The sequence below is a fragment of the Acomys russatus genome, chromosome 19 (assembly GCF_903995435.1).
Source record: "Acomys russatus chromosome 19, mAcoRus1.1, whole genome shotgun sequence".
NCBI lineage: Eukaryota > Metazoa > Chordata > Mammalia > Rodentia > Muridae > Acomys > Acomys russatus.
This window is the reverse complement of record NC_067155.1, coordinates 16070862-16088927: the sequence shown is the minus strand read 5'-3', so window position 1 is coordinate 16088927 and position 18066 is coordinate 16070862. Positions and strand designations below refer to the sequence as shown.

The following is an 18066-nucleotide window of genomic DNA, read 5'->3' as shown; positions in this document are numbered from 1 at the left end:
GCTACCAGCCCGCACCAGTTAGAATGGCTACAATCAAAGTAACTGACAACAGATGTAGGAGAGGATGTGGAGAAAGAGGAACACTCATTCACTGCTGTTGGGCATGCAAATTAGCACAGTCATTATATAAAGCTGTGTGGAAGTCCCTCAAAAACTCAGAAATACCATAGGACTCAGCTATTTCACTGAGCATACATCCGGAGACCCTGTACCCTACCATACAGATATTTGCCTTCCCATGAGTCCTGTTGCTCCATTTAATACAGAAAGGAGCCTGGCGTGGTGGCACACGCCCTTTTCCCACTCGGGAGGCAGAGGCAGAAGGATCTCTGTGAGTTCGAGGCCAGCCTGGTCTACGAAGCAAGTCCAGGACAGCCAAGGCTACACAGAGAAATCTTGTCTCAAAAAACAAAAACAACAAAACAACAAAAAACAAAAAATAGGAGAGGTATGGCGGGCTTGCAGAGTTATTTTCATTTTATGTTATAATTCTAAAATGTGTTATTGTTGGAGGATGAATGTTTAAAATTTAAAAATCAGAATAAAGAAATTTTAGAGTAAGCAAAGGACTTGGATATCCCTGCCCCTGAACAAGATGTACTCATACGCTAACAGGCCCATGGGGAAGCGGAGTCAACATCGTTGTCATCGTGGAACTGCGGACCAAAATGGCGGCGAGGCTCAATTCACTACTGTAGCAGTCTCTAGCAAAAGGCTCACTAGCTCCTGGGACCTTTCTTGGGAGACTTGGTGCTCAGCTCCTGCACAGCTTTGGAAGCCTGGTGACCATCCTTGGGGCAGCCCAGACGTGAACTGCAGCTCTCCTCCTGAACAGCAAGGGGGCGACATTGGACCAGGGGAAACTCTTTGAGGCCTGAACCTACCCTGCAGCCTGGTTTCCATCCTAGAACTGGAGCTCCCTCACATAATCGCGCTGTGTCCCGCGGGCTCTTTTCCTGTGCCTCTGAGAACCCCTTCCTGCCAGGAGACCCGATGCAGCCCCTCCCCCACTCGCATCATCCATGGGGAAAGACGGGGAGATGGCAGGCCAATCACCAAGGAGAGCAAAGGCATCCCGGAAAGGTGAGGGAGGGCATGCGCAGACACAGGAAGCTGCGGGTGGGGGTCCTCCCTGGTACCTTCCATAGGAAGACGGAGCACACAGGTCACCTCCTCCTGCGTACCCAGGATATGAATCCCCTGAGACAACTTGTATCTCTGGATAAGACATGTGACTGGTGACACCAAGAACGACTGATGGGGCCCTACCGAGTCAGCTAGTCCTTTCCTGACTCTGCCACAGGGACAACTCTGCCACTTCCTGCCTGGGGTAAATCCCGCCTTCCCCAAGCATTGAGAACGCAGGGCACACTGGGCTCCGCTGGGCTTTTGTGTCACTCGGCTATAGGAAGTGCAGGGGCTCCTGCTGGTGCCAACAGACCCAAGCAAGACACAGCAGAGGTCAGGCCTGGGTGGGCGAGCTGCTCTTCTCTCAGGGCACAGGACACTTCTCAGCCTTGCTGCTCACAGGATGTTCTAGAACACTGAACCAGAGAGCAAGGGATAGAAGGATGGGAGGCCAGCACTGCCAGAAGAACAGGACAACGCCAGAGATGCAGACTCCACCCCCAGCCCACGTGACTCTGGGCCCTCCTCTGGGAGGAGGCTCAGTTCTGGAAGATAAAGCAGAGACAGCAGAGCAGCCAGGCTTGAAGGCAGTGTTGGAGCCCAATCTCTTCCCCAGAGGAAGAGCCCAGCAGGCAGCAGAGTATGGAGCTCGCCTCAGCCCCTCTCCACAAAGGGCAGATCCCCTGGAGGGGGCTCCTGCTCACAGGTAGGGAGACATTCCTCGGGAGTGGAGAGCAGGGGAGCTCAGAGAGTGGATGGGGGTCTTCTGAGAGGGGGAAGGAACCCGGGAAGGGACATCAGGCTTCTGCTTGGAGCCTGAGCGCAACAGGAAGCTTAGTGACTGACTTGGTAAGTGGGGAGGAGAGACTCCCTTGTTCCCTCTAGCAAGTTTATCAGCACCTGCCACTGTGTCCTGAAGACCGACAGCCACACCTCTGCCAGGGTGACTCTCCAAGTAACAATCAAACAGGGACAAGTAAACAGCATCACAGCAAATAAACCCTAGGCTCCGGGACACTGATTGGCACACAGTCTCTGAGCCTGTTCCAGGCAGTGAGGTTTAAACCAAGATCAACCTAGTCCTCCCCACAAAGTCCTAGTTCCAGTGTGCAGGAGGACAGAGCAGGAAGGACATTTAGAAGGGGGGGGGGGTGACAAGCACTTGAGAAGAAACGGAGCAGGGAAGGCTCTGAAAATGAATGCACAGGCTCTTTAGAGGAGGAGGTCACAGAAGACATGCCCTCCCCTCCGCAAAGATTCTGAGTGTGAGCAGGGATCTGAGGGCAGTGAGGGGTGAGCTGTGAGAACACCTGAGAAAGTTCCATACAGAGGAAAGATTCAGGGCTACTGAGGAGTGGAGGTGACGCTGTTGGCCACCACCCACTAGGACACACACACACACACACACACACACACACACACACACACACACACACACACAAGGCTGAGAGTTAAACACACTCAGGTCTCAAATCTCTACCGAATGCAAAGGTCCTGATAGTGATAGGTGTTTCTCTCTGTCCTCTCAGCCTCACTTTTAACCTGCTGGAACTCTCCCGCCACTGCACAAGTCACCGTTGAAGCTGTGCCGCCCCTCGTTGCCGAGGGAAAGAGCGTTTATCTCCTTGTCCACCGTCTGCCAGAGGGACTCCAGGTCTTTTACTGGTACAAGGGAGACACTACAGTTACGAGCAATGAAATCGCACGTTTTCTAGTATCCGATAATACAATTAAAACAGGGCCTGCATACAGTGGCAGAGAGACAATCTACCCCAATGGAACCCTGCTCCTCCGGAATGTCACTGTAAACGATGCAGGAACCTACTCACTAAATATGTTAGATAAAGCCTATGATCCTACACAGGTGTCTGTGCGAGTCCATGTGCACCGTAAGTAACTCTCTGAAACCTCTGGGGCTGGGGAGGGGGGAGCTAATCCCACTTCCCACCTAGGATTGTCAGTCCTAGAGGACTCCGCACTACGTTCCCCATATTGTGGTTTGAGCATTTAGTTCAGGACACATAGAGTGGAGACAAACAGCAATAAGTCAGGATGCCTCACTAGAAGAGATGGCGAGGTAACTCCGTCCATGGATGTCAGACTCTGCCCAGTATCTCAGGATGCTCATCCTGAGCATAGCCTTGAGAGAGACCCTTCTGGACTCAGGCAGGGCCTGGCTGAGGCCACCATGAGATTTTCACAGAGAGGTGAGCACCAGGGAGCTTTGCTCCAGTCCTCTGTCCCAGCCTGGGCTCCAGGAACCCTAGGAAGCTGGTGGACTGGGTTGGAATTTGACCTCCAGTTAGAGCTAACAGGGTACAGTGATTGACTGTAGGCTGGTAGCCTGTTGACAGTCAGCCTAGAAGGGAGCCGTGTCTGAGGTAGGTCCCCTGAGCATCTCCACCTGAGACTCTGTGCTCAGCACAGGTGGAGAGGTGTGGAAGACAACCAGCCAGCTGTTCCAATGGTCCTCTGAGACTTTGCAGAAGGTCAAGAGCCCTAAAGAGATAGGAGAAAACAGTGGGCAGCTGGCAGCTCCTTGCCCTCCAGGGTGTCCAGCTCAGGGATTAGCTCCTGCTGGCAAATAGTAATAGATGCTGGCTTATGAAAGGTCAGGTCATTGTTCGTATCTAAGGTTAACATGCAGGCACGGCAATGACCGTTTACTATGTGTCCATCTGTCCATCCAAACTGCAGCTCAGTTCACTCATGAGAAAGCCCAGCTACTCCATCTGCCTATAATTGCCTCCTGCCTGGTTCTTTAAGGATCTGGGTTGGCAGGGAGATAAGAAACCAGCACTGGTTAAAAGACACCTGTGCAAGGCTCAGAGGTACCATCCAAGGCCGTCTTCTCTCTGTTGTCTGTACAGCTCCGTTACCCAAGCCCAGAATCACAAGCAACAACTCAAATCCCATGGAGGGTGAGGACTCAGTCTCATTACTGTGTGAACCTGAGACTCAGAATACAACCTACCTGTGGAGGAGAAATGGTCAAAGCCTCTCAGAAAGTGACAGGCTGCGGCTTTCTGAGGACAACAGGACTCTTACTTTACTCACTGTCGTGAGGACTGACATAGGACCCTATGAGTGTGAAACCTGGAATCCAGTGAGTGCCAGCCTAAGTGATCCGTTCAACCTGAACATCACCTGTGAGTAATTTCTGTCCCATAATTGCTGCAACTGCCTAAATGCAGAAGGCTAGAGCCAGGGCACTTGGCTGCTCCTGGGTTCCCGTTACAGACCCAGCACACAGATACCTAGGCAGGACAGGGCATCCTGGCCTAGCCCAGGACTTGCAGCCAGGCCCAGCATTGAGCTAGAATGGGCTGGGGGCACTTCTCCTGTCTAGAGAGGCTCAGGGTGATGGAGACGCAGACAACATCCCAGACTCAGGCTCAGGACACATGTGAGTGTCCAGTGGGGCTGTTGTGTGTGTGCTGGGGATGGGTCACGGCCTGTGCAGACTACACGAGTACTCTTCTACTAATCTGCACCCCAGCTCTGGCTGGGACCTGCTGACCTGAGGTTGTAGCACAGATACCATGGCCTCCCACAGACCAGGATTTCCCCCTTCCCTCTGCTGACATCACATGTGGCTTTATTCTGTTTGCCCCAGATGGTCCGGACGCCCCGGTTATATCCCCTTCAGATAGCCACTTCCATGTAGGGGCCAACGTCAGCCTGTCCTGCCACGCGGCCTCTAACCCGCCGGCACGGTACTCATGGCTTTTCGATGGGAAGCCCCTGCCATCCTCCCAAGAGCTCTTTATCCCAAACCTCTCTACTAATAATAGTGGGGCCTATGCCTGCCTCGTCCACAACTCTGTCACTGGCCTCAATAGGACCACAGTCAAGAACATCACAGCCCTTGGTAAGTGAACCTCTGAAATACCAGCACCAGGTTTGGAGTGGAGTCTTTTGGTTTTCTGGGAAGATGCAGAACAATTTAGTCTCTGGCCTTTGTCTATGGGAACAAGCAAAACTCAATCCTCCCTGGAGCTTCCTCCTCCAACCCTATGTATAATCCTCTCCCGTTCTCTGATGTCTCCTGGATTATCAGGGATTGATCTTGGAATTGAGGCGGTTCTCTTGGCCTTGAAAAGCCTCAGAGGTGCTGCGAGGGACTCCAGGGGAGGGAGAGACCTAAGGTCAAAGAGATTCCTCTCTATCACTAGCCCATGCCTTCTGTCACCTCCATTTTCCGTTTATGACCTCCCTGACCTAGAAGGAACAACCAGAGTTTTGAACTGTGCTCACATTCTTTTTCTCCAAACGAGAGGAGAAAAGTCCCCACAGATGGGGACCAACAGCTCAGAGCTCCACTCGAAGCTCTGCCCCTGTCTCAGCAGGTGGCTGGCTCTGCAGGGTGGGAGGAGGGGGTACAGAGGGTGCCTGAGGGCCGGGTTCTGAGTCAGGGTAAGCCATGCCGCTAGGGATTTGATGGTGCTCTTCCGCTTACTCTTCGCAAGGCTTAAAAAACAGATGTAGGCTCGGCTGAGTATGGCGGTGCACACCTTTAATCCAGGCACTAAGAAGGGAGAGGCAGGTGGATATTTTTAAGTTCAAGGCCAGCCTGATCTACATATCGAGTTCCAGGCCAGCCAAAGCCTGGTGAAACTCTGCCTGGGGGAAAAAAAAGTAAAATAAAATGTCACTAATGGACATCTGAGAGTCCTTGTGGTCAGGATCAGGACGATGGCGAAGTGAACTTTGGGTGAGTTGGCTTTGCACTGTGTCCTGGCTCTGAAGTCCAGCCGTGTGATCTCTGGACACCAGCGCATGTGTTGGTCACTAAGAACAGAGAAGTACACTGGCTTGGAGACTAGGGACCTTTATGTTGAGTCTCCCTGTAAGGGGATGGACATGGAAAGTACCAAGAGATATTTGTGGTAAGGTCCAAAGGTGGTGGCACACACCTGTCATTTCAGCACTCAGGAGGCTGAGTGAGTTTAAGGCTAACAAGTTGCAGGCCAGGCAGGACTGTACAGTGAGACTTCATCTTAAAAAAAAAAAAAAAAAAAGTAGTGAAGACTGCAGTGGCAAGCTGCTGTTAACACTTAGCCATGCATTTCTTCACTGTAGTATTTAATCAGTATCATGGGGCAAGGAAATAACATTTTTCTTCAAGCAGAAATTCTTTAGATTGGAATTTCTCCCAGTCCTGAGGTCTAGACTTTAATGTCTTTAAGATTGGCTGGGCTATCTTAATCTCATGACAAATTATTTAATGATAAGGAAACAGAAAGCTATTTTATAATGGAGGTACCTGACTATTCACACTCATACAAAGTATAAGCAAGAATTTGCACACAAAAAAAATTAATGGAAAAACAATCCCCCTGGTGAGATTTTTTGAACACGTGGGCTGAAGATGTTCTTAATGAGGAATCTACACAAATATCCTGAGTCAGGGGTCACTGTGGGTGAGCTGGGTAGGAGGAAAGTACAGCTCTCTCCTTACAGATTGTACCTTGAACCCAAACATGCAACTTTGCAAGAGGGCCACATATTCTGTGGGCCCTGTGAGCTGGCTGAGATCTCTGAGGATGAAGGACTCTCAGCTGGTCCCCTCCTCTGTTTGTCCACAGAGCCCGTGACTCGGCCCTTCATTCAAGTCCTCAACACCACAGTCAAAGAAATGGACTCTGTGTCCCTGACCTGCTTCTCAAATGACACTGGGATCTCCATCTATTGGTTCTTCAATAGCCAGAGTCTGCATCTCACAGAGAGGATGACACTCTCCCACAGCAACAGCACCCTCAGAATAGATCCTGTCAAGAGGGAGGATGCCGGGGAGTATCAGTGTGAGGTCTCCAATCCAGTCAGTTTCCAGAGGAGTGACCGAATCCAGCTGGACATAATATGTGAGTAACCTCTCTACCCTTCCTACTCTATAGTGTTGGGGGTGGGGGCAATTTTTAAAATCAAGGATGTGCAAATGAGTTAAATTTACAAGAAGAAAACTACAGCCACCACGACGACGGGTGCATGTGGATCTCATGATAAAACACAAAGCACGCTGCGCATGGTGCTGCACACCTTTAACCCCAGCATTCCAGAGGCAGAGACAGGTGGATCACTATGAGTTACCAACCAGCCTTGTCTACACAGCAAGTTCCAGGTGACTACAGGCTACGTAGTGAGACCCTGTCTCAGAGAGAGAGAGAGGAGAGAGAGAAGGAAGCGGAGGAATAGAGTACAAGGCCAGCCCGGGCTACACCGTGAGACCCTGTGGAGGAATAGAGTACAAGGCCAGCCCGGGCTACACCGTGAGGCCCTGTGGAGGAATAGAGTACAAGGCCAGCCCAGGCTACACCGTGAGACCCTGTGGAGGAATAGAGTACAAGGCCAGCCCGGGCTACACCGTGAGGCCCTGTGGAGGAATAGAGTACAAGGCCAGCCCGGGCTACACCGTGAGACCCTGTCAATAACAGCAGCAGCAAGAACAGCTCTCAGTACAGCAAGGAAGAATGCAAAGTGATGAAGAGGTTGGGGTCTGAATCAAACACACAATTAACCTTAGACTCTACTAAAAATATTCATGTTACTCTGCACACACTGAAACCTTTAGATTATTTCCATACCTAATATGAATACTGCATAGATACTAAGTTAAGGTCATGGACCGAAGGAAACCATGCATTTTTTTTTTCTTTTTTCTTTTTTTTTTTGCTGTCAACATATTTTTTTCTGAGTAGTTTGGATCCAAGGTTTGTTTGATCCATAAATGTAAATTCCATAGAGTGAAAGAACCTATATTGAGTTTCTTATTACATTTGCATTTACTGTGTGTGTGTGTGTGTGTGTGTGTGTGTGTGTGTGTGTGTGTGTGTTCCACACCCATGTTTATGGTTTGTGGAACTAGAGAGATGGCTCAACAGCTAAGAGTACTGGCTGCTCTTTGAAAAGACGGGGTTCAGTCCTCAGCACCCACCTGGCAGCTCATGACTCATAACTGCAGTTCCAAGGCATTCAGCCCCCTCTTCTGTCCTCTTCTGGTATAAGGCTTGCATGTGGTGTACAGACATGCACGCAGGAAAACCACCCATACATATAATGTTTTTAATTTTAAGATTTACCACTTTAGAAATGCTAAAGCATATAGTTCAGTGGCATAACGTATATCCATATTGCTGTGTAAGCACCGCCACTGTCATTTCCAAAACTTCTTGTTAATCTATTCCACCCCCTACAGTCCTGGATGTAGAATTAACGTGAATGCAAATCTTTGACTTTTGTCAAGGAGCCACAGTGCCATGTCTCATGGTTACATTTTACCCTCCCATTCAGCGGTGCCCAAGAACTCCCATTTTGCTATATATTCCAAAACTCTTGTTTTCTGTTTTTGTCTTTAATGGTATCCATCCTAAGACATGTGGGGTGATATTTTACTGTGGTTTTGCTAATGAATGAGAAGTGGACCAGAACATTTCCCTAACTTTCTCATTGACGTACTTTTTTTTTTTTTAAAGTATCTGTTCAAGTCTTTTTCTTGTTTTTCAGTTGGGTTGGGTTTTGCGTTTGTTTGTTTTTGCTAATGTTGGAGTTTCTTATACATTCTGAACATTAACCTCTTGTCAGATTTTGTTTGTTTGTTTGTCGAGACAGGGTCTCTCTGTGTAGCCCTGACTGTCCTAGACTCACTTTGTAGACCAGGCTGGCCTTGAACTCATAGAGCTCCACCTGCCTCTGCTGGGATTAAAGGCGTGCGCCACCATATCCGACTGTCAGAAGTTTTATTTACAAGAATTTTATGCCATTTTGGAAGTGGGCTTTTCACTTCCCTGCTAAAGTCCTTTGTTTGTTGTTACTAATGTTTTTTAATTGACACAATAATTGAATACAGTTAGAAGAAATAATATCTAGATACAACTTGGAATGATTAAACCAAGTTAATTAACCCATCTATTTCTTCCTTTATCATGCTAAGACATTTGAAATGTATTGTTCATTTCTCTACAACCCGTTGTGATGGACTGTAATTCTTCTGCTGTGTCATGTCTCTCAAAACTTAAAGCTCCTGGTCTATCTTAAACCCTGTGGCCAGTAAATCCCCATTCCCTCCTGCTACCCCTCAGCCTCTGCTGGAAACCTTTAGTCCGCTCTCTACTCCCACAGAGATTTTTGAGATTCCCATGAATGAGGCCGTGTGGTGTTGTCTTCTGTGCGTGGCTTGTCTCTCTCGGCATCACGTCCTCTAGGTTCTGTCACATAATCACACTGACAGAACCAACTTCATTTAAAAAGGCTAACAGCACCGCCATGGGAATAGACATCACGTTTTCTTTACTCATTCATCCACTGATAAATGTTTAGTGTCTATGCCTTGATGATTGTGAAAAACGCCACAGACACCTTGATATGGCTGACAGCATCCTCTGATGCACAAACACTTTAAATTCTTCTAAAGTCAAATTTATCCATTTGTTGTTGCCTGTGTATCTGGTATCATGGCAAAGAAACCATGCCAAATCCAGTTCCAAGAGGCTTTCATCCTGCTCTCTAAATATTTTATGGTTTTGGACTCTGATATTAAGGTCTTTGATTCCCTAGAGCTGGTTTTTTACATGATGCTAGGTGAGGGTTCAGCTTCACTCTTTTGCCTAGATACCCCACTGTCCCAGCATCCGCTGCTTAAAAGAATGTCCTTCTCTCATTCAACTGTTTTAGCGGCCTAATCAAAGCTCATCCGGTCACAGGTGCGGTTGGACAGCAAAAATGACTTCCAAGTTATGTAACTCAATAGAACAACTGTTTTAAACCAATTAACTCTGTCTCTCAACAGCAGAGATGAATGTTCTAACAAACCAAAAAAAAAATGACATATGAAGGGATGGGCATGGATACGCCATCCTCTCCAATCCGTGCTCTATAATATACACAGTTATCATGTACCAAGCAGCTGTAATGCGGTCCTTGGCCAGCGTATACGAGCAGTTCCGGGCTGTCCGTTCTACTTTACTGATCTATATCTCTGCCTTTATGTCAGACTGGTTTGATTACTGCAGATTTGTGCTAAAATTATGAAATCATGAAGGATATCTTGCAATTTTGTTATTTTTCAGGACACTTTTAAGACTAGATGTGGTGGCGCTTGCATCTAACTCCGACTCTGAGAAGAGAGATAGGTGGATCTCTGAGCGTTTGAAGCCAGCCTGGGCTGTATAGTGATTTTAGGGCAGCTAGAATGGACTTTTCTATTTCTGTATAAAATGCCACTGGGATTTTAATCTGATGCGCATAGAATTGATAGACTACTTTTAGTAATACTGTCATCTATTTAAAAAACAATAACAACAACTTCTTTCTAGGCTCGTGTCTGTAATTCCAGAAGCTGAGGCAACAGTATAAACTCAGGGTGCCTAACATATCTGGTTCAAAGCCAGCCTGAGTAAATTAGTGACACCCTGTTTCAAAATAACAATTAAAAGGCAGGGCTTGGAATACAGCTTACCATGCACAAGGCCCCAGAACTCCAGAGCAGCAACACCAATGAGACTTACGCCTTCCAGGTCACCATCCCTGATGTCTTCCATTTCCTGTCTGCTTCCACTTTCTCTTAGAGAAGTGCTTGACAGTTTTCTGGGCACAAGTCTTTTCTCTTTTTGGTGGAGTTGATTCTGAGTAATTTGGGGAGGGGGGTTCTCTCATAAACAATTCCTTTCAAATTGTTCACTGTTAAGGCTGGAGCTATTGCTCTGGGGCTGAACAATTGCATGAGGCCCTAGGTTCAGTCTCCAGTGCTGCCAGGGAAAAGGGGAGGCCTAGTTGTTTTTGGTCAGGGTTAGTGCAGGAATAGCAGCACATATTGGCATGTTCATTTTGTTAGCCAATAATCCTGCTGGGTTTGCTCATTTAGTTATGAGAACTTTCTATAGAATGTTCAGGATTTTCTACAGGCAAGTTTGTGGCATCTACAGATATATATATGTATATGTATATTTTTTACCACATTATAATCAGGCACCTTTTATTTAACTGTCTAGCCTAATGGTTCTCTGTAGGACTCCTAAGAGTCTCTTGAACAGAAGTGGTCCCATCAGCATCCTGTGTTCATCTTGACCTTAGAGGGAAAGCTGTCAGTGTTCCCAGTGAGTAGGGGGTTGGCTGTGAGTTTCCATGTGCGGCCTTTTTTACACTGAGCTAGACTTTTATCCAGCTTTGAAATTTTGTCAAATTTTTTGTTAATTTAATCTTATTGGTTATACATCTCTTCAATGTTATGTCTCTGCACGCTTCCATGTCTGCAGAGCCCAGGCTTCTAGGACTTTGTCCATTACAGCGCGGCCGTACACAGTTAGCATCTAACTACCCTGAAGAGTAATGCCCATCTCTTTCTTCAAAGGGAACCTGGGAAAAGGTTGGCAATATCATTTTGAAAAAACAACTTCTGGTGCATCAGCTTTCTATACTGTAACTCTAGTCTGTTTTGTTTATCTTTGTGCTAATCTTTACTTCCCTCCTTCCACTAGTTGGAGGTAGCTCTTTTTGAGGCAGGCGTCTCTTCTCAAACTCACAATCCTCCTGCCTCAGCCTCTCTGTGCTAAGATTCTAGGTTACGTTACATCCTTCACCTGCCTCATAGTAGTTTTTAAAGATTTAATATAATAATCAAGAAGCATTTTTGGCAAACACACACAAGAAGTAAAATAAACGTCAGCTGTAGTCATTCCTACAACTGACTAACCACTCAAATTTACGTACTTAAGAAAAAAGTCTAAGCTCAGTTTCATCATCCTTTAGATGGAAATAATTTTAATGTGACAGACTCATCCTATAAATGGAACCAGATGCAAACACAGAGCCAGCCACATGACAAATGCTGTGTCACAACGGCCAGCATTAGCATTAAAAGTCACTCTTGAGCAGACTGACAAGGGTCAAGCCGCCAGTGGTTATATATACAACAAAGTGTAAAGAGGTAAGAAATGTATTATTACATAAGAGATATGGGGAGACACGTGTTATCTAAAAAGTGAAACCACGTGGCTACTAAATAGAAATGAGACAGAAAAGGGGGTGGGACTGATGCAAAATTTCAAACGTGGTAAGTTACTAGTTTTCATCCTCCAGGATGTGGCTAGGATGGGCTTAGACTGTGAAGGTGAGCCTGGGCTAGCCCTCAGACCACATACAGATATGATCCCAAAGAAGCAGAGAAGAAGGCGCATGTTTGATTGCAGTACACTTCCAACAGAGTCTCTGCAAGGTTGAGGTTGAGTTTCCCATAGTCGCCAGCAGAGAGAAAGAGGCCTGACGGCATCCGCCTTCACCTTACTCTCCCACCCCGCTGCAGAAAGCATAGTCTCTGTGCAAAGGAGCCAGGACACTGAGCTATCGTAGGCCTCCATCAATTAGATCGTAGCCACAAGAGACCACTTGTACATGGCTGCCACAACTGAGACCCCGAGAAACAGATGTAGCCCTGAAAACACTGGAGGTTTTAACATACAAAATAGCAATCCCCCTGTCTCGCATTCCCATAGCTTCACATGATTGCCTGGATGAAATGGATGGAATTAGAGGATTGGAAGGAAGAGGGAGAAGCAACTTAGAAACACAGCGAGGGGCGGGGAGGAGGAGACAGTTGCCAAGAGCCTCACACGTCAACTCACCCAATCAACCTTCCCTCAGAAAATATATTCCCCAAAAGAGAAAACAGAAACCACTTCCTGCTGAAAATTCTCCAGGACACACCGCTGGAAAATACTCTCACTTTACTCTTTCTTGTCTTTTCTTTTCCTGACAGTTGACCCATCACAAGGAAGTCCTGGCCTCTCTGGGGGTGCCATTGCTGGCATTGTGGTCGGAGCTGTGGCTGTGGTGGCTCTGGTAGCAGCCCTGGTGTATTTCCTCCATTTCAGGAAGACTGGCGGGTAGGACGGTCTTTCCTCTTTTGTTTTCTCCAAGTCTTAGTGTCGTGCTTGGGAGTGGGCAAAGGCTTCTTTCCCTGTGCCTATGACCTGGACCCCTTCCTCCCCTTTCCTGCCCTCTGCCTCTCAGCACTGACGCTGCGCTCAGCCTCCCCATCTTCATGCTCCCTCTGCCCCTCTGTCTCTTGGAGGCCATTCCCGCCTACACAGAGGACACATTCAGTTATGTTCCTCTATTCTCTAGTTAGGAAGCCAAGGTCCAAGAAGAAAGAGAAGTGAGGGACTCCAAGGAGCAGCAAGAAGATGCAGGCAGCATGTCCTGCTGACAGCAACAGCAGCAGAAGGGACAGGGGTAGGTTGAGAAGAGACTCTAAGATGAAGAAGCAGCATTAAGTTCTCTTGCTCAAGAAAATGAGTAGGAAAAAAAAAAGAAGGCTGGACCAGCCATGGAAAACAAAGGACAGGTGCAGAGTAGGACAGGTGCAGAGTAAGACAGGTGCAGAAGCATCAAAGATAAGAGAACTGCATCACTGGGGACACAGCTCAGTGATAGTAAATCACCAGGCCTGGGTGTGGTCGCAGCACCAGGGACAAAGTAGAACAAACCTGGAACCAGCCAAGAGGAAAGGCTGAACTGTGGCAGGGATCACCCTTAGAGTAAGGGATGAGGCACAGGAGGGAAGGCAGTGCCAAGCATGATGTAATGGGGCATCACTGACACCAAGGAGCTCCCAGGAATGAGCTGCCCACAGTGTCCTCCCCAACTCCAGGAGAAAAGGCCCTGTACGTGGGAATAGTAGTCACAGTGTCTGATATTTATTTAGGGGAAGTGACCATCGCGATCTCAAAGAGCACAAACCCTCAGCCTCCAATCACAGTAAGTAAAGCCATTCACATAATGAGAATGGATGTTCTACCATGTACCCTGCTCTGCCAGGGGATCCCGGGCTCATAGACCACACCTTCCTTCCTGAATTTTTACAGAAGGGATCTCCACTTCCAGTGCTAAGGATCCCATAAATCATACCATTCCTAGCTACAAAAGAGTTGCCTGAGACAGCCCTGGAGAACGGCTCATTTCACCTAGGCTAGACAAGCCTAATGAAGTCATGTTTCTAGGGGCCATCCTAATGCCTTCCTTCCTGCCTCTATTACAAATGTTGGCATTCTCCCTTGGGGAGACTTTCTTCGTCTTGTGGAATATCTGGGTGCTGCGGCCTCTATGTTCTCCTTGCCACTGGGGCATGCTGCTAAGAATCAATTCGGGGCATCTTGTGAACTGGAGAGAAAAGAGATGGGTCTGTCCTGCTTCTTCTCTGACACTCCGGCAGTGGGTCTGGACCAGACTCTAAGGGAAGTTAATTCTCGAACTAACTACGTGCCACCTCCCCCACCACCCACCACCCTCCACCTGCTAGGAATCACTGATAAGTGTACTGATCACTCTCTCTTGCTCCCCTAGATCTGGGCCCCTCTGACAACTCTCCTAAGAAGGTAATCACTGTCACTTTCATTGGCTGTTTGCTCATGGAAATGTCTCTGAAGAAAATGGTTTATCTGTATTGTTTTGGTTTGTTTGCTTGTTTATTGAGACAGGGTCTCACCATGCAGCCTTGGCTACCCTTGAACTATGTAACTTAGGCTGGCCTTGAACTTATGTCCATCTTCCCACCTTAACCTCTCATGTGCTGGGATGACAAATGTGTGCTCCACACCAGGCTGAGAATGAGGTATTCTTGGAGAGACCGCTGTGAAATCCAGTTTGCGTCTCCACTCCTCAGTGCCTCAGAGTAAAGAGCCTCAGGAGTCTAATGCAGGTGTGTGTGTGTGTGTGTGTGTGTGTGTGTGTGTGTGTGTGTGTGTAAGGAGCCCTACTCTGCTCCATCCCTGCCTATGATCCCTAGTATCTGTGGCCCTTGTTAGGGAGCTTGGTGTGTGTGTGTGTGCGTGTGTGTGTGTGTGCGCGTGCGTGTGTGTGCGTGTGTGTGCGTGCGTGCGCGTGCGTGTGCGTGTGTGTGTGTGTGTGTGTGTGTGTGTAAGGAACCCTACCCTGCTTCACCCCTGCCTATGATCCCTAGTATCTGTGGCCCTTGTTAGGGAGCTTGGGCTCTTTGATCCTCAGGCTTGTCACCTGTGCAATGGTGCCTGCCTCAGAAAGAGACTAAAGGGGTTAAACACGTTGACATGTGCACAGCACTGCCTGCACAGGCGGCAGCACAGCGCTCTCCTTCAGTCTGAACCTGCACTGACATCAAAGGATGGGCTCTGCTCTAATGGGTCTGAAACCCTACTTCTTCATCTTATGACAATTTTACCAAAGTTCTATCTATTGCAGCCTTTCAAAAGAGCACACGCACATGTTTGGAAGAGTGCTTTAAGTCATAAGGCCGCTCTCCCAGTCTGAACTCTCACAGGTGGAGCACACCCACAGTGAGCACACAAATCATGGCCTGTCCTCCCCCTCACACATACTTTGCCGTCACCTCCCTACAAAGAGCAATGCAATCAGGAGGGTGCATAGCCTCACACACATCTGGCTTGTGTTCAGCACTGTTCTGGAGCCCATCTGGATGTCTCTGTTGATTCTGGCTTTGTTCCCACTGCATCTCGCCCTGTTCTGTGGTGTCAGCAGCATAACTTGTGTCCTCTAATGATCAGCCATCAGGCTGTTAGGCAGTGAGTAACAGGAGCCCTCTCCCACAGCTTAACTTGCGTGGGCAGAGGCCACAGCACAGTGGTGTTAGATCACCACCGAGGTGAGGCTCTGACCTGAGGTACTGATGTCACTGACCAACACTCCTACTTTCAGGTGGATGAAATCACATATTCTGTCCTGGACTTCAATGCCCAGCAACCCAAACGACCAACTTCAGCCTCTCCCTCTCCAAGACCCACAGAAACGGTTTATTCAGAAGTAAAAAAGAAGTAATCACAATCTGTGCTACTGACTGCACCAATGATGCATTCCCAGACTCTCTCCTTCATTAGGTGACCTCTGTATCAATATAGAGGAGGGGACACACACACACACACACACACACACACTGTGGCAGCTCCAGGCTGCTGCCGTCCTGGAGCCTATAAGAAACCCAACCCTTCTCAGCATTAAGATCTGGCTGAGACAGAGGCATCAAAACTGCCCACCCCTTCGCTTTCCTGACCAAGACTTGCTTTAAACTGACCTAATCAGAGCACAATCATCCTTCCCCCAACTCCAAGTCCTGCCCTATCAGAGTCTTACTTGAATTTCCATAACCTTGGCATTCACCTAAGTGCTTATGCAAAAAAAAAAAAAAAAAAAAAAAAACCCAAACCAAACAAAAAAAGTAAAAGCAGGAAGTTGGCATTCCCATCTCTGTAGAGCCCAACTTGAAGCTACCGCACACAGGAAGATCAGGCCGACAGCCAGTAGTTCCCTGGGAAACCTACACACCTGACAGTTGTCGTGTCAGGGTCTCTACAGCGTGTGGCTTTACGCCTGAGCCCTTCTCTAGAGCACCGACTCCGAGCAGCTAGGAGAGCCCTTTGGCAGCATCCACAAGCAACGGCTAAAGCAGGATGCAGAAGCAAAGACATCTCTAACACCTAAGAGGAGGTGCCCGGAAAAACGGGGCTGGTGACGTCAGGATCTGAAAAGGGAACAGAGAGATGCCCTTTGTAGACTGTTGAAATTATTTGAAAGGAAATCACATTCAGAGGTATTGGCGTTTTCCTCTTTATAAGACAACCCAGTATTTGAATTTTGTAGCTGCTGGCTTGCCTCACTCATGTGAGCGGATCAGTCTACCTTAGGGGAAAGAAGTCACTGGGCTCCTGTCTCCCTTGGTCTCTCCAGCTCTTTGTATCATGAGTTCCAAACCAAGATAAAGTAATGACTAGCGAGGCAGTCACTTGCAGAACCACCGCCATGTGTGAGGCTAAGTCTCCTACTTTTCTGAATTAGTGAGAACAGCCTGAGTTTCCCTTGTTCCATGTTTTCACCTTTTCTTTTGGATACTGGCCAGAGCCTGTACAATCTTTCTCTGGCATTTTGGGCTTCCTCATTTTTCCATGAAGCTCTCCCACATGCACCCCTGTGCAGGCTTCCAGCTGGCCTCTTGCCTGAGGCCATATCCCTCCTCCAGGCTGACACTGAGACTTCCAGCTTGTCTGCCTTGTTGGCTTTTATTTTTTTCTTTTAAACTCTAACCAAACTGTCCTCAGCTTAACAGGCTTTCCCCTCATTCCCACCAGAAAGAGACCGAACTCAGTTTCTGGAATCTGGGGGTGGGCTGCAGCTGTGCTTCTGCGGGCTTTCTGCCTATACATCTGTTTTCTTTTCTTGTTTTTTTGCTGTTGTTTTGTTGTGTTTTGGTTTTGGTTGAGAGAGAGTTAGCATGTAGCCCGCACAGGCTTCATTCTCACAGTAAAGCCTTCCGTAACCTCCCACCCACTGAGATTACCTCACAGGCCACCAGACCCTGTTACCTGCGCATTCCCTGTCTGCCCTGCACTCTCAGGAAACCTTGGCCTCTGCTGCTGTGTGTTTGTTCCGTGCGTCATGTGCCCTTAAAGGAACACAGTCACTCAAGCCAAAACCAAAAGCATTGTTTACAACCTAGAATGCTCTGCACTGTGCTCCACTGAGTGCAGGCTGTTGGCAGAGTGCTTTGGCCCAGCCCTGGCCTTCCCCAGCCTCAGAATCCTGCCTTTCCCACCTGGGATGAGTCCCAGCAGCAGGGGAAGGAAAGGCAGATGTAGTCTCAGGAACCTTCTGTTCAGAAGTATGCCCTCTTTGTGCCCATTAAGCAAAGATTTTATTGGATATTAAGTGTTTGGCCGCATGCCATGCCTAACAGGCTTCCGAGAGAATTGTTGAGGAATTCTCCCACTCAGGGATTTCTTTCAGGGATTTCCAGCCTGTGTGTATCTTGCTTCACCCATGCTATGCTGGGTTATTTCCTTTCGCTTGGCTAAAGACAAATCTGAGTTTTTTGTAAACTTGTCCTATGTTCCTAATAAATAATTATCATATATCATTGACGCTACTTTGTGGGATTTTCTGTTTGTTCGTTTGTTTGTTTGT

General features: G+C 47.9%; 1 protein-coding gene across 1 annotated transcript; it reads left to right on the top strand.

Annotated features, from left to right (window-relative positions):
* Positions 1–1681: 1681 nt before the first annotated feature.
* On the top strand, positions 1682–16087 carry LOC127203765 (carcinoembryonic antigen-related cell adhesion molecule 1-like). The gene is made up of 9 exons (XM_051162624.1): positions 1682–1834; positions 2658–3017; positions 3999–4277; positions 4745–4999; positions 6717–6992; positions 12878–13004; positions 13826–13878; positions 14464–14495; positions 15811–16087. Exons 1-9 carry the CDS (start codon positions 1771–1773, stop codon positions 15928–15930), a joined length of 1566 nt encoding a protein of 521 aa, XP_051018581.1. The 5' UTR covers positions 1682–1770; the 3' UTR covers positions 15931–16087.
* Positions 16088–18066: the final 1979 nt, after the last annotated feature.

Coding starts and splice junctions, on each gene's coding strand:
- LOC127203765 (XM_051162624.1), top strand. CDS start 1,771: ATGGAGCTCGCCTCAGCCCCTCTCCACAAAGGGCAGATCCCCTGGAGG. Junction 4,278..4,744: donor GTTCAACCTGAACATCACCT/GTGAGTAATTTC, acceptor TGTTTGCCCCAG/ATGGTCCGGACGCCCCGGTT. Junction 6,993..12,877: donor AATCCAGCTGGACATAATAT/GTGAGTAACCTC, acceptor TTTTCCTGACAG/TTGACCCATCACAAGGAAGT.